Source organism: Gossypium raimondii, chromosome 7, assembly GCF_025698545.1.
Source record: "Gossypium raimondii isolate GPD5lz chromosome 7, ASM2569854v1, whole genome shotgun sequence".
In the NCBI taxonomy this organism is placed as follows: domain Eukaryota; kingdom Viridiplantae; phylum Streptophyta; class Magnoliopsida; order Malvales; family Malvaceae; genus Gossypium; species Gossypium raimondii.
This window is the reverse complement of record NC_068571.1, coordinates 41,422,535-41,435,976: the sequence shown is the minus strand read 5'-3', so window position 1 is coordinate 41,435,976 and position 13,442 is coordinate 41,422,535. Positions and strand designations below refer to the sequence as shown.

The following is a 13,442-nucleotide window of genomic DNA, read 5'->3' as shown; positions in this document are numbered from 1 at the left end:
TAGTTGATACATATATTTTAATGATAAAATGAAATTGCTAGGCTTAATCCCAGAGTTTATTTAATTCGGATTAACTCTCTGAATTAGGAATTACATTGAATAATTTTAAACATAATGTAAAATTAAATGATGTGTTTAAATACTGAAATTGAATTTCCTACTAAATTGGTTAAAGAAAATTAAAAAGAAATGGAATATTTTCCTTTTATACATGCAATTGAAAGTTGCTATATACTCACTATTACCAACCCACTATTTGAGTACTCGATTGGGTCTTGGTCCGTACTCTATGCAATTCGCACTTTGGGTACGCTTGCAAGGTGCTTGCACCGTTCTTTGATGAGACCACATGATGTGGGTTCGCACCATCATAAAGACAAACCCATATTATGCAAGCACGTGTTAACCATAAAGTAGGGTACGTGTAGACATACATGGGAACCTACCTACAATATCACATCCATGAACAATAATCATATCATATAAATACACAGTTTAACCTATCTAAAGAGGACACGCTCTAAAAACTACTCAACAATTTGGTGCGGCGAGTGTGGACAGACTTCCAATCTTCAGATTTTCAAATTGTTAAAGAAACCAAAATGACTTGCCTCAACGAGAATTTCTCCATTAATTTTCCATCAGGCCAGGTAAGAGGTTCTAGCACTAGCAATCAACCCAGTGAGGTAGACCTTTTTGGTGGTTGGTTTGCTGACAGACCAAAGAATTTGGGTAACTCAGGCAATGCAGGTGCTTCCAACTCTTTCAATTTCAATGTTCCCTCTAGTCAAGGGCCATCATTTCCCTCTGACCAGGGAGCATTGCCACAACAATTGTTTGGCTTGTAGGAGCAACTGAGGTTGATGACGGAACAGATGGCTCAACAAAGTGCTAGGTTCAAACAGCAGCAAGTCTTTCAGTAGGAATTGCCAAGACAAAAAAAAAAAAAAAGAATTGAGGAAGAATATGCAATTTGATAACTCCGATCTTCAAGATTGTGTCATGCCTATCCAGGAGGAAGATGTAGAGGCACATGCAAAGCCATGGCAAAATGAAAAGGATGCTTTGCATAGATATGTGCAAGCATTGCATCCTGATATGGACTGGTTGTTTTGTTCTAATAGCCTATTGTCTCCTGAAATAGTAGTTGTGAGTCTACCAACTGAGTTTAAAGTTTCAAAAGAAATGTTCGAAGGAAGAAGGGATCCTCGAACACATCTCATGCAATATAATGATTATATGAATGCTTTAGGGGTTTCCGATGTAGAAAAATGTAAAGTTTTCTCGACGAATCTTAGAAGAAGTACGAAAAATTGGTATTTGTCTTTACCACAGGGCTCCATTCAAAGCTTCTCACAGTTGGGCCAGATGTTTTTGGGAAGGTTTCGAGCCCATAAAAATATAATGAGCCCTCCTGTGGGTTTGATGTCAGTGAAATAGAGGGATGAAGAATCTTTGCAAGATTATGTCAAACGATTCCATGCAACGACGTTGAATACAAAGAATTTGGAGAACCAGTGGGTCAATGATTCCATTATCATGGGAGTCCAAAATGAGCATATGTAATATTCGTTTACTAATAATAAGCCACGGAGTTTGACAGATTTGTTTGAGAGGGCTCATAATTTTGTTGAAGCAGAGAAAATTAAGAGGGTAGCTCGCAATACTCTCTAAAGAGATGATAGAAAATTTAGAGGTCTACAGGGGGTTTGTAGTGATCAGGTCCTCCTTCTTAGAGTCTACGCGTATAAGGTGGAGCATAGCAGAGGAACTATTCATAGAATGAATCACTGAGGGCATTTCAAAGACCTAAGGCTAAATACACAAGAAGGTATGTTCCTTACGGAAAGTTTGAAACTTATACTCCTTTGATAAATGCCAAAAGTAACATGTTTTAGCCTAATTCTTAATGAGTTTTTGGATAATTATTTGATTTAAATGGTGTAATTTATGCTCCTAATAATTTAAATTCATGTTTCTATACTTAGGAGAGCCTTTGGGAGCAAAAAGGGCAAAAATAAAAAAAATTGGAGCAAGTTTCAGGAGCCATATGGGTTGGACACACAACCATGTGCTAAACCGTGTCAATTTTGCGAATCACGCTCCAAACATGTGGGAAAACATGTTTTTAGGTTTTTCGGGCATTCTGAGACCTATATATGACAAAAATAAGAAGATGTGAGAGAGTCGTCAAAGAATACTGAAGAAAACAACTCGAAAAAACCATTAAAGCGGACTCTAAAGCAGATTTCCATCAAGATTGAATATCTCCTTTTGATTTCTTTGAAGTTTATTATGAGTTTCTTTGCTTCTTGTGGTTATATTGTCTTTGAGATGTTTTTGTAACACCCCTAACCCGTGTCCGTCATCGGATTGGGGTTACGAGGCATTACTGGACATAAAGCTTATTTTAAATTTTAGTTAACATATGAACTCTTTTTTTTAAATAATACAAATCCGAATAATGCACTATATATAAAAATATATTTTTATATAGTATAAACAAAATGAAACAAATCAAGTATACCAAATTTGCATGCTTAATAATTAATTCAAGTACATAGGCTAACCATTCAAGCAAATTAAAAGTGTACATTTTACCATTTCAATCAAACTCAAATAACCTAGACATATTCAACCATCCATATTTCACAATCTCTATATAGTTAATATAAGCATATTCGATCATTGAACATAAATTATTTAATCCTTAGCACATTATAATAATATAACTGAACCTATTTTAATCAAATACTATAACCGAATATGCTACATAACCAAGTCATAAATTTAACAATTTAATAGTTCACCTAACCAAATACACAAGCACATAATAGCGAATTTGGTAACTACCTATAAGGTCGAATATATATATTCAAACTTAAACCTAGCTGAATGAAGCTTGGCTATTATGTACATATATATATAATGTGTCATCTATTACCAATCAAATAATTTAGCTAATGACTTAACACTTTCAAATTTTCATGTAAGACTTATACTTACTATACTCATAACTTAATTCATCACTCACTATCAAAACATATTAAACAAGTTAAACATAAACTTACCTTAACCAAGATTATACACACAAACATAAACAAAGTAATTATATTACATATAAAACAAGCTAAGGCTAAATTCTTAAAACCGAATTCAATATGCACATATATAAAAACTTATACCATAGCGAATATACATAATTAACAATATCATTTCAAACAATTTATCAAAGGCTTAAGGATTAAACATAGCTCTATACTTATAAACCATAACCGAATCTATATAATACTAAAACCAAATCACACCATACAAGTATGATATACTTGCTAATACCTATCCACACATACATTTCATTTAGCATCAATCAAAATATATAAATATACATTCGTATTTAATTCATCCCATAACCAAATCAATCCATCACCCAATGCATAACAATTATACATATACTAATCACTTAACTGAATTTAATATGTCCAAACTATATACAACACACTTATTTACCTATCACAAGCTTATACCATAATCAAATATGCATAAATATAAACTCCATTTTAATGACCATTAAGACCATATGCATAGACACCAAACTCGATCAAAAGAAGATAATCCATTTTTGCATGGCTATTAATTACATTTACAAGTACTAGATCCAAAATCAACATTCCAACTATGCTATACATGTCATATACTCAAAATCAACTTAGTAAAGTACCGAAGAAAATTGTCGATAGTGTGACAAGTCTTGCTGACGATCCCTGAGCTCGTAACCACTTCCAAAATCTATAAAACAAAGAATAAATATACACACAGTAAGCTTTCGTAGCTTAGTAAGTCATAAGTAAATATTATTCATATTAACATTAATCTCAAACCAGTTTGCCAAACCAACTAAATCAAATATAAATAAGCATTTAGCTTTATAAAGTTGGATACATAAATACTCAAATACATGTATATTCATCATTTCATAAATTATAATTATAATAATAGGCCAAATCTTTTATATGACATTTGCTTTTATAAACCAAATCACTTAAGTATAAACATACTTACATATCATGCATATATTAATTAATCTTGAATCATTAATTCAATATACAACTTACCTTAATTTCATAACATGGTATAAATACATACCTGAACCTTCTAATTTGTTTTCACATTCGGTATTTATTTAATATTACCCATTGAACCGTTCAGAATTAAAAAGGATACACGGATAGTCAGAAAGCTCGTACAATGCCAACATCTCAGACGTGGTCTTACATGTGATCACAGATCGATACCACTATCCCAGAAAGGGTCTTGCACGTAAACACAAGTCGATGCCAACATCCCAGACGTGGTCTTACACGAAAACACATATCAAAAATCCTATGTCATGACATAAGTATCCTATCTATTCCTAGGGTTCGTACGGGGCTTTCGGATACTAAAACCTGACCAAATCGAACTCAAAATACATTTCTCTTGCTCAAATCACATTCGGCCAACACCAATTAAAATTCATACAATTTCATTTATCATGTAATCTATATATATAGTCAAATTTAAAAACATTTATATGCTTGTAGACTTACCTCGGATGTTGTCGGACGATATAATCGACTATTTGATAACTTTTAATTTCCCCCGATCTAATTCTGTTTTCTTTCGTTCTTGATCTAAATTAATTCAAATTTAACTAATTTAATCACACATTCATTCCATTTAATCCAAAACACATAAATGGGAAAATTACTATTTTGCCCCTGATATTTTACACTTTTTGCAATTTAGTCCCTATTGCTTAAAACACAAAATACACAAAATTTGCACACATCATGCTAGGGCCGAATATTCATAGTCTTCATACAAGCCCACACATTTAACTTATTTCGCATTTTAGTCCCTCAAAAAATTATTTTCACAATTTAGTCCTAATTACTCAAATTCACCAAAAATTCAAAAAAAAAACATGTTAATCTAACACATATATTTCATTTTTCATAAACTAACATCATATATTTCATTCATCAATGGCACATTTCAAAATCATCATCAATTCATAAAATTAAGACATGGGTTTTGAAGTATTCGAAGCAACGATATCAAAAACGTAAAAATAATCAAAAACTGAACAAAATCCATACCTTAATCAAGCTTTGCATGTGCCGAAAATACCAAAGCTTAAAGCCTTTCTATTTCTTTAATATGGCTTAATTTTTGTTATATTTAACATGTATTAACTTTAATAATTATTTTACCTAATTAACCTTTATATAAATAAATAAACAGACATATATATAAGGTTATACTTGTCCTTTGCCACCCACTAACTATATATTGGCCTTATTGCATATTAAATCCTCCACTTTATAAAGACAACAACAATTAGGTACTTTTAGATTTAACCCATAAATTTTCATTTTATGCGATTAAGCCATTTTCTTTAATCGGTCACTCAAACGAAAAAAATTAAAACACGAAAATTTAACACAATCAAATTCACACATAATAAACACAGAAAATAATATTTAAATATTTTTCTGACTCAGATTTGTGGTCCCGAAACTACTATTTCTGATTAGGATTAAAATCGGTTTGTTACATTTTTTATTTGCTATCATGAACTAATTTTCCAAATACATAGGGAGATGAACCCTAGGATGGATTATGTTATATGATTTCTATTTTTACGCAATAAATATTTGGATCTTATTCTCAATTATGTGTGCTTAATTCTTGGTTTGATATTTCTAAACTATTAATCCATGTTTGATGTGCTTAAATTAAAGGAGAAATAAACCTTATTTAAAAGTAGATCTAGCGTAATTGAGTGCAGTTGCATGCAATCCTAGAAATAGGACGATATAAATCTACCGAATTAGTGTTAAATATGATAAGGGAATCCTTAGATGAGTTAATGCGATAATAGCGGTTTTAATTAGAAAGAAATTTTAATTAATCAACCTAAAGTCTATTGCTTTTAGTCTCGAGGAGAGATATTAACATAATTTAGGGATTTCTACCAATCAAGATACTAAGTGAAGAAATTGCGTAATTTAGATTGATAATAGCAGATGAAGTCCAGGTGAATCCTTTCCTAGGTATTGTCTCACTTCTTGGTTGTTAATTGTTTATTTTTCCTGATTTGTTCTTTACAGTGTTCCTTAGTTAATTCAATTTAGTTAATTTTAGTTTTAATCAATCACTTAAAGTTATCGATTAAATAATAGAAAGACAGTAATTACTAATACTTTTAGTCTTCGTAAGAACAATATTTGTGCTCACCGTAGCTATATTATTAATTGATAGGTGCACTTGCCTTTTTCAAATTTTTAGTTGGTTTACGATTGCATCATCCTTTAAATGTTGCACGTGCCTACATTCTTAGTCAGGTTAAAAGTTTGGGCATTTTCTCAAGCCCTCCACTCATGCGACGTAGTCAATTAAGAACCAATCCGAGAGACAAGTATAATTTTTACAATGACGAATGATATAAGACCTAGAATTATTTTTTATTGAACGATGCTATTAAGGAGACAGTTAGAAATTGCGAGATGAAAGACTTTGTGGCTCAAGATGCTACATCGTCAGGTCAGAGTTTGCGGGGCATTGACAAGGGTAAAAAAAGGTTAGAGGCATAATACATGTGATAATTGGTACAGATGAAGAGTGGATGACCTCTAACATGAAAAAAAAAGTCTCATATTAAAAGTGTAATGTTAGTCAATTCAATGGAGAGGCTGCATCAATAAGAAAAGTGGGAGGTAGAGTTTAATGATGAGGATGAAGATTCAGTATGTAATAAACAAGAAAATGATCCAATGGTCGTGTCAGCAACTATAGCAAGATTTTAGGTAAAGAGAATTTTTGTTGATAGTGGCAGTGCTGTAGAAGTGTTGACTTGGGAAGCATACCAGAAGATGGGGTTGAAGGAGCAAGCTTTGACGAGGGCGAGCGTTTTGTACGATTTTGTGAATCATCCAATCGAGGTAAAAGAATGCATTACTCTTCTTGTTACCTTATGGGATGGTGAGTAGATCATCACGAAATATGTTAAGTTCCTTGTGGCAGACCATCTAATGGTTTATAATGTCATTTTTGGGCATCCCATCATGAGAATAGCTAAGATGATTATTATAACTTTTTGTATGAAGATTAAGTTCCCCATTAGGACAGATATAGGTTTTACGAAGTCTGACCAGCAAATAACTAGATAGTGTCATATGTTGTTAGTCAAGCAAACACATGAACAGGTCAGGCTTCGCAACAGATAGAAATGGCTAGTCAAGTTTTAGATTTGGATAGTTTGGATGTCAAAAGTGAAGAGAGAGTTCGTAAACCAGAAGCAAAAGAGGTCATAGAAACTTTACAGTTGTTCTATGATAGCACGGATAAGTTAGTAAAGATTTCATCAGCGTTGGCAAATGAGAAAAATAGGATTTGGTTCAGTGTTTGAGAGAGAATACAGAATTTTTTGCATGGTCAATTGCAGACATTCCTGGAGTAAATCCTTAAATGATTGTTCATCGGTAAAATAAGTTTCTTGAGATCAAGCTAGTTAAACAAAAAAAGAAGAAGGTTTGCTCTCAAAGTTGTGGAGGCCATTAGGCAGGAAGTAGGAAAACTACTTTCAGCGAGATTCATCAGGAAGATGGCATACCGGGAATGGGTATCAAATGATGTGATGGTGAAGAAGGCTAATGGAAAGTGGAGAATGTGCATTGATTATACTAGCCTTAAAAAAGCTTACCCGAAGGATAATTTTCCTTTACCTTCGATCGATATGCTGGTAGATGTATTCTCGGGCCATAAATTCATGATTTGTATGGATGCATTCTCAGGTTATAACCAAATTTCCATGGCTCAAAAAGATTAGGATAAAATAGTCTTTATTACAGAAGAAGGCTTATTTTGTTATCAAGTTATGCCTTTCGAGTTGAAGAACGCAGATGGAACCTATTAAAGGTTGGTTAATAAGATCTTCAGGGAACAAATAGATCGTAGTGTTGAAGTTTATGTTGATGACATATTGGTAAAAAGCTCTATTTTGAGGTGGCATATTTAGGATTTGTCTGATGCTTTTGATGTTTTGCGAGCCCATAGTATGAAGTTGAATCCTGAGAAATGCTTTCGATGTGAGAGCATGCACATTCTTAGGCTTCCTGGTTTCAGAAAGGGGCATAGAGGCGAACCCTGAGAAGGTTTGGTTTATTCTATATATGTCTCCCCCGAAGACCATAAAAGACATTCAATGCTTAACGAGGAGAGTGGTCGCACTCAATAGATTTATCTCCAGGATGGTAGATAAGTGCTTACCATTCTTTTAGTTGGACAGAAGAATGCCAAGCTGCTTTTGAGAAGCTTAAGTTATATCTCATGTCCCCGCCACTTTTGATGTCACCTCGTGTAGGGGAGAGTTTTTATCTTTATTTAGCGACGTCGAAAGAAATGGTAGCAACAATGATCAAAACATAGGGGGTTCACCAATTTTAAGTATATTATGTTAGCAAGGTGTTACAGAACAGTGAACAAAGGTATTCAAAGATAGAAAAACTCATTTTTGCTTTAGTAGTAACAGCTCGCAAGTTGCGACCTTACTTTCAGGTTCATCCCATGACTGTCATGACGAATTAGCCCATCAATGATATTCTATCTAGAGTGGCTACTTTAGGTAGAATGACCAAATGAGGAATTGAACTAGCATAATTTGGAATAGAATATGCCTTAAGAACAGTGATCAAAGCTCATACTCTTGCTAGGTATCGACCATTCAATTGGAAAATCAAAACCACCTTTAAGCTTGTACTTAACTCGTATGTACTTGCAACGGTTTAAACGAAGGTTCAAAGACCGATTCGAGATGATTGATTCTACATCTTTGTGAGGAGACAAATAAAACAAATCCATTGAACCTTTTCAATTGCACGCTTTTAGCTAGTGCAAATTCTGGAAAATGAAGATTGATGACACTTCCTCCCATTGACTACATTTAATGAAATATGCCATTGTGACCCACCACGAAAAGCTAGATAACTATCCCGGAGCTATCTTATATTCATCGAGAAGATGGTAGAAGTAGGGGTAGAGTGGTAAACGAAAACATGCCTCTATCACGTGCAGTGGAAGTAGGAAACTCTCGTCGGTGGCGCTGCTCAATCGGTTTAATCCTTCAACGTTGAGAAGTCGTAAGCGAAGTTGGGTAATTGAATTTCTCGAGCAGCCAAAACACGACTCATTTCTTCCTTTTTGGTGGTGCAAACATAAGCTTTTATCTCCACCAGAGTACTCACTTCATGACATTGTGAAGAGATGCGCTGAATAAAACAATCACTTTCTCTCGTCCTAACTATTGTATTCTAATAAACCCAAAAAAATCACAAGAATGATGTAAATTTTAAGAAAATTACCTCTAAAGTTGCTCTTCTCAACAACAGTTTCTTCTCCAAAATCTCAAATTCAAACAGTTTTATTTTTAAGGCTCAAGCAACTTCCTTTTAAAAGGGTTCTTTACTTTAATGATTCATGTATTTGAGAATAGGGGAACAATGAGCTGTGTACAGTTGTACCACTGCTTAACACGTGGCGAAGTGTATGTTACAAGTTAAAACCAAGAGTATATAATAAGCTTCTCCTTATGTCACCTCTCATCTCGTAAAAATCAGGTTCTAAGAGGAGTCACTTTATAACTCTTCTTTGATAAGACTACATGATGTGGGTTTGCACCATCATAAAGGTGAACCCAAATCATGCAAACATGTGTTAACCCTAGAGTAAGGTACTTGTCGACATGCATGAGAACCTACCTACAATATCACATCCATGAACAATAACTATATCATATAAATACACAATTTCACCCATCTGAAGAGGACACTCTCTAAAAACTACTCAACAGTAGTTTTCCATATTTATATTTTGTTTGGAAAATACTAGTAAATTAATGAAAATTAAAATAATTTTTTATGATTCTTTTAATTATATTTTTTTATAAAATGTATTTCACAAATTAAACAATTTTACTTCTTTCTTTTCTTCTAATTTTCTCTAAATTGAGATAATTAAAATTAAAATTTTCAAGACTCTTTATTTCCCTTCGCTTAAACAAAACATTATCCAAATTATAAAAGGAGTTTTACTTTGCTTTTGTTTTAATTCAGTGCAAACATACTCTTATGTAGAATCTATGAACGGTCATTTTCACTATTTACAATGTATGTTAAGTTTCAACATGTGTAATAAACATGTCAAGAGACCAAAAGATCACAGAATCTAATTTATAATTAGAAAATACTTATATTTGTATTGGGAAAACTATTTCCTTTTCAACTGTGCTCGCTAGACCCAAACACCATGATAAGTCAGCAACAAAGTCTTGGAAATAAACACAAGAAAAATTATTTTTAGGGAGAAAAAACTCCAAGAAGAAGGAAGTAAAAAAAAAAATTCAATTATTTTAAAAAATTGAATATCGGGGGGATACGATACAACTTAATTTTTTTTTTAAAAAAAAAGTGTTTTTAGCATCATAAATTACTTTATTTCGCTAATCATTTTAATAATAGCTCATGTTACTTATAATAATTAAGAGGTTTATTACTTAGTCATTAGCTAGAGGGTAGTAGGCAGCCCCTAGAGTTGGGAAGGGCGGCGGCGATGTTGGTTCTTTGTCGGGCCCGGGCGGTAGCGGCTGTGGTTTGCGCACTAAGTTTATTATATTTGACCTTTATTTTAAGAAAAGACATTAAACCCTTAAAATACTACGAACCCCCAAAGTTCCCATCATCCATGTATATATAAATAATCAATAAAAGATTCCTCTTTGTCTCCAAAGTTTCTTCTTCATAATCTTTGGAATGTGTAAATGGACAAATAACCTTTGCAAAGCAAACTGAAAATGGTGGAACATCCAGTGCTTTTTTGGGGATTGCAGTAATGGTTTTTATGAGTACTTTAATCTTTTAATATTATAAAAAAACCTGGGTCCAACAAGAAATGATTAGGTTGTATATTGGCATGAAAATGAGCCAAATGCATTGTCATTTTCAATGGTGAAATGAAAATAAAATCCACCCCATATATTGTTATTTCAATGGCAATTGGCCAACAAAAGAGAAACAAGACACTGATCATAGACAACACATAATGTAAAATAGTATGCAATAATAGAGTGGAAAACCCCCCAGCAGATTGAAGCCGAGACATGGTGGTATAAGCCCTTTTAACCAGAAATTAAAATGGACCGGATCTCAGAATTTTTGGCCCGAAGTTTAGGGATAGTGACAGTGAGAACCCCATTCTCCATAGAAGCTTTAACTTCATCCATCTTCACATTTTCCGGCAACCTGAACGTCCTGGAGAACTTGCCACTACTCCTCTCGAGGCGGTGCGAGGTGTCGTTCTTGTCTTCCTTCTCAAACATCATCTCGCCGCTGATCTGGAGCACCCTGTCGTCCTCGATCTCCACTTTCACTTCCTCTTTCTTCAGCCCAGGAAGGTCGGCCTTGAACACGTGCGCATCGTTGGTCTCCTTCCAGTCCACACGTGCGTTGACGAAGGCGGCTTTTTCACGGGAGGGTTGAGGGAAATCCAAGTCCTTGAAAGGGTCCCATATGTTCAAAGAAAAAGGGCCGAAAACGCCGCTGGGGCTGCGTCGGGCGCCGTAGAAGTGAGGAAGCATCGCCATTGCTTTTGAGAAATAACGCTCTGACAAATTGGAACTTAATCGTGTTGGTAAAGATAAAAGAAGAGGGTGATGGGTGAGTATTATATGTAAAAAATATATATATAAAGACGGGGAGGAAGGACCTAGTGACTTGAGGAATAACAGTTTCAGGATTCAAATGGGAAGAAAACCGTTTTGCAGTTGAAGTCCGAAACATGGATGATTTGCTACAACCAAATGGGCCAAGACCCTAAAATAAAAATTATTACATGCATGTTCATGACAAGGTTTCTTAACGGGTGGAAAAAGGTAGAAATAAACTTTGTTTTTACAGGAAATTGAACTAAGATCGTTATTGGAGGCTTTACCTGTATCTACTCTCAGTTAAGACTTATAATTCTATGTTGAGTAACACTATAGAAAACTGAAAATAAAGTTCAGATCTAGCCTGTGAATTCCCCATCTTTTAGGGTTTTCAATCAGTTTCCAGTAGCTTGTGGTAGTGAACTTTTTGTTTCGCCAATTTCGATGATCGTGCACTTTACATTATGTTTGGATTAATATATGTAAAAGAAAAAAGAAATGACTACATATTACTTTATTTGGATTGCTCAAATTAATACGAGAAAGGAAAGTAGAGTATGTTTAACCATTTTTGTTTGGTTAAATGGTGGAAAGGAAAACAATTAATTAAATATAGTGATATTTTACTATCATAATATCATTATGTAAAAATAAAAAAATGATATTTTAAGTTTTAAATTTGTTCAATTTAGTCCAAACGTGAATTTCTTCTTACTCATTCATACCCCATGTCATTTTCATACTAAAAATCATTATCAATACACTTTTTTCTTTTTCTTTTTTTTTTATGTTTTGTCAAATTACACTTTAGTCATCATACTCTTCTAAGTTTTCAATTTAGTTCTTTTCCAAAATTTCACACTCACATTCATCCTCACTAATTTCCGTTCCTAAAATCAAATTAACTCCATAAGAAAATTCATTTTATAAACTCATTTTCATATTTTCTCATAGTGCCATATATTATACTTGAAATTTTGGGGTGTTACACCCAATGTGATTTCCATTTCTGACTAACCTATGATTACTAGTGTTCTGAGGCATGTTGATCAACCAACTTTTCAAGATGACTCTCTTCCTCTTATCTGTTATCTGGGATTTCCCTTTCTGAGTTTGATTTACATCAGCTCCAAATTGAATTTTCTAGACGCGGTATTGCCATAGATAGTAGGCCAATTAAGGCTTTCTCGAATAAAAGGGCGTTGCATAACCATTTTGGTTCTTTTTTAGTACTTCCTATGGCTGGTAGTAATTCGCAACCAGTTGAAGATTGAAAGACATTTGTTTTTTCAATGCATTCTAGTGCACCTGGGTTGTTTTGAATTCTGGATGCATCTATTGCAATTGGGGATTTAGCAGGTGCAATGGTTTCAGTACCAACCATCTCTACTTCTAACCACAGCAATTCTTGGGCTTCTATTATTTTAGGAAAATCAGTTATTGCATTGTACCCCGAAAATCAATGGTGTAATACCCCTCATCTTTGGATAAAACAAGATCAATGGTGTAATACCCCCAAAATTTTGGTTTTTAAGAATCGAAAAGCATTTTAAAGGTGAATTAACCATTTGGTGGGAAAGTATGAATAATGAAATTTGGTAAGGACTAAATTGCAAGTTTTTAAAAATTGAAGGACTAAAAGTGTAAATTTACCATTTTAGAAAAGGGATGAAATTTTAAGATTTTTTTTATGAATATGACA

The 13,442-nt window shown here is 33.6% G+C and overlaps 1 protein-coding gene across 1 annotated transcript; it reads right to left on the bottom strand.

Moving 5' to 3' along the window:
- Positions 1 to 10,975: 10,975 nt before the first annotated feature.
- Positions 10,976 to 12,084, bottom strand: LOC105790937 (17.6 kDa class I heat shock protein 2). The gene has a single exon (XM_012618749.2). The coding sequence runs from the start codon at positions 11,675 to 11,677 to the stop codon at positions 11,213 to 11,215; it is 465 nt and encodes a 154-aa protein (XP_012474203.1). The 5' UTR covers positions 11,678 to 12,084; the 3' UTR covers positions 10,976 to 11,212.
- Between the last annotated feature and the right edge of the window lie 1,358 nt (positions 12,085 to 13,442).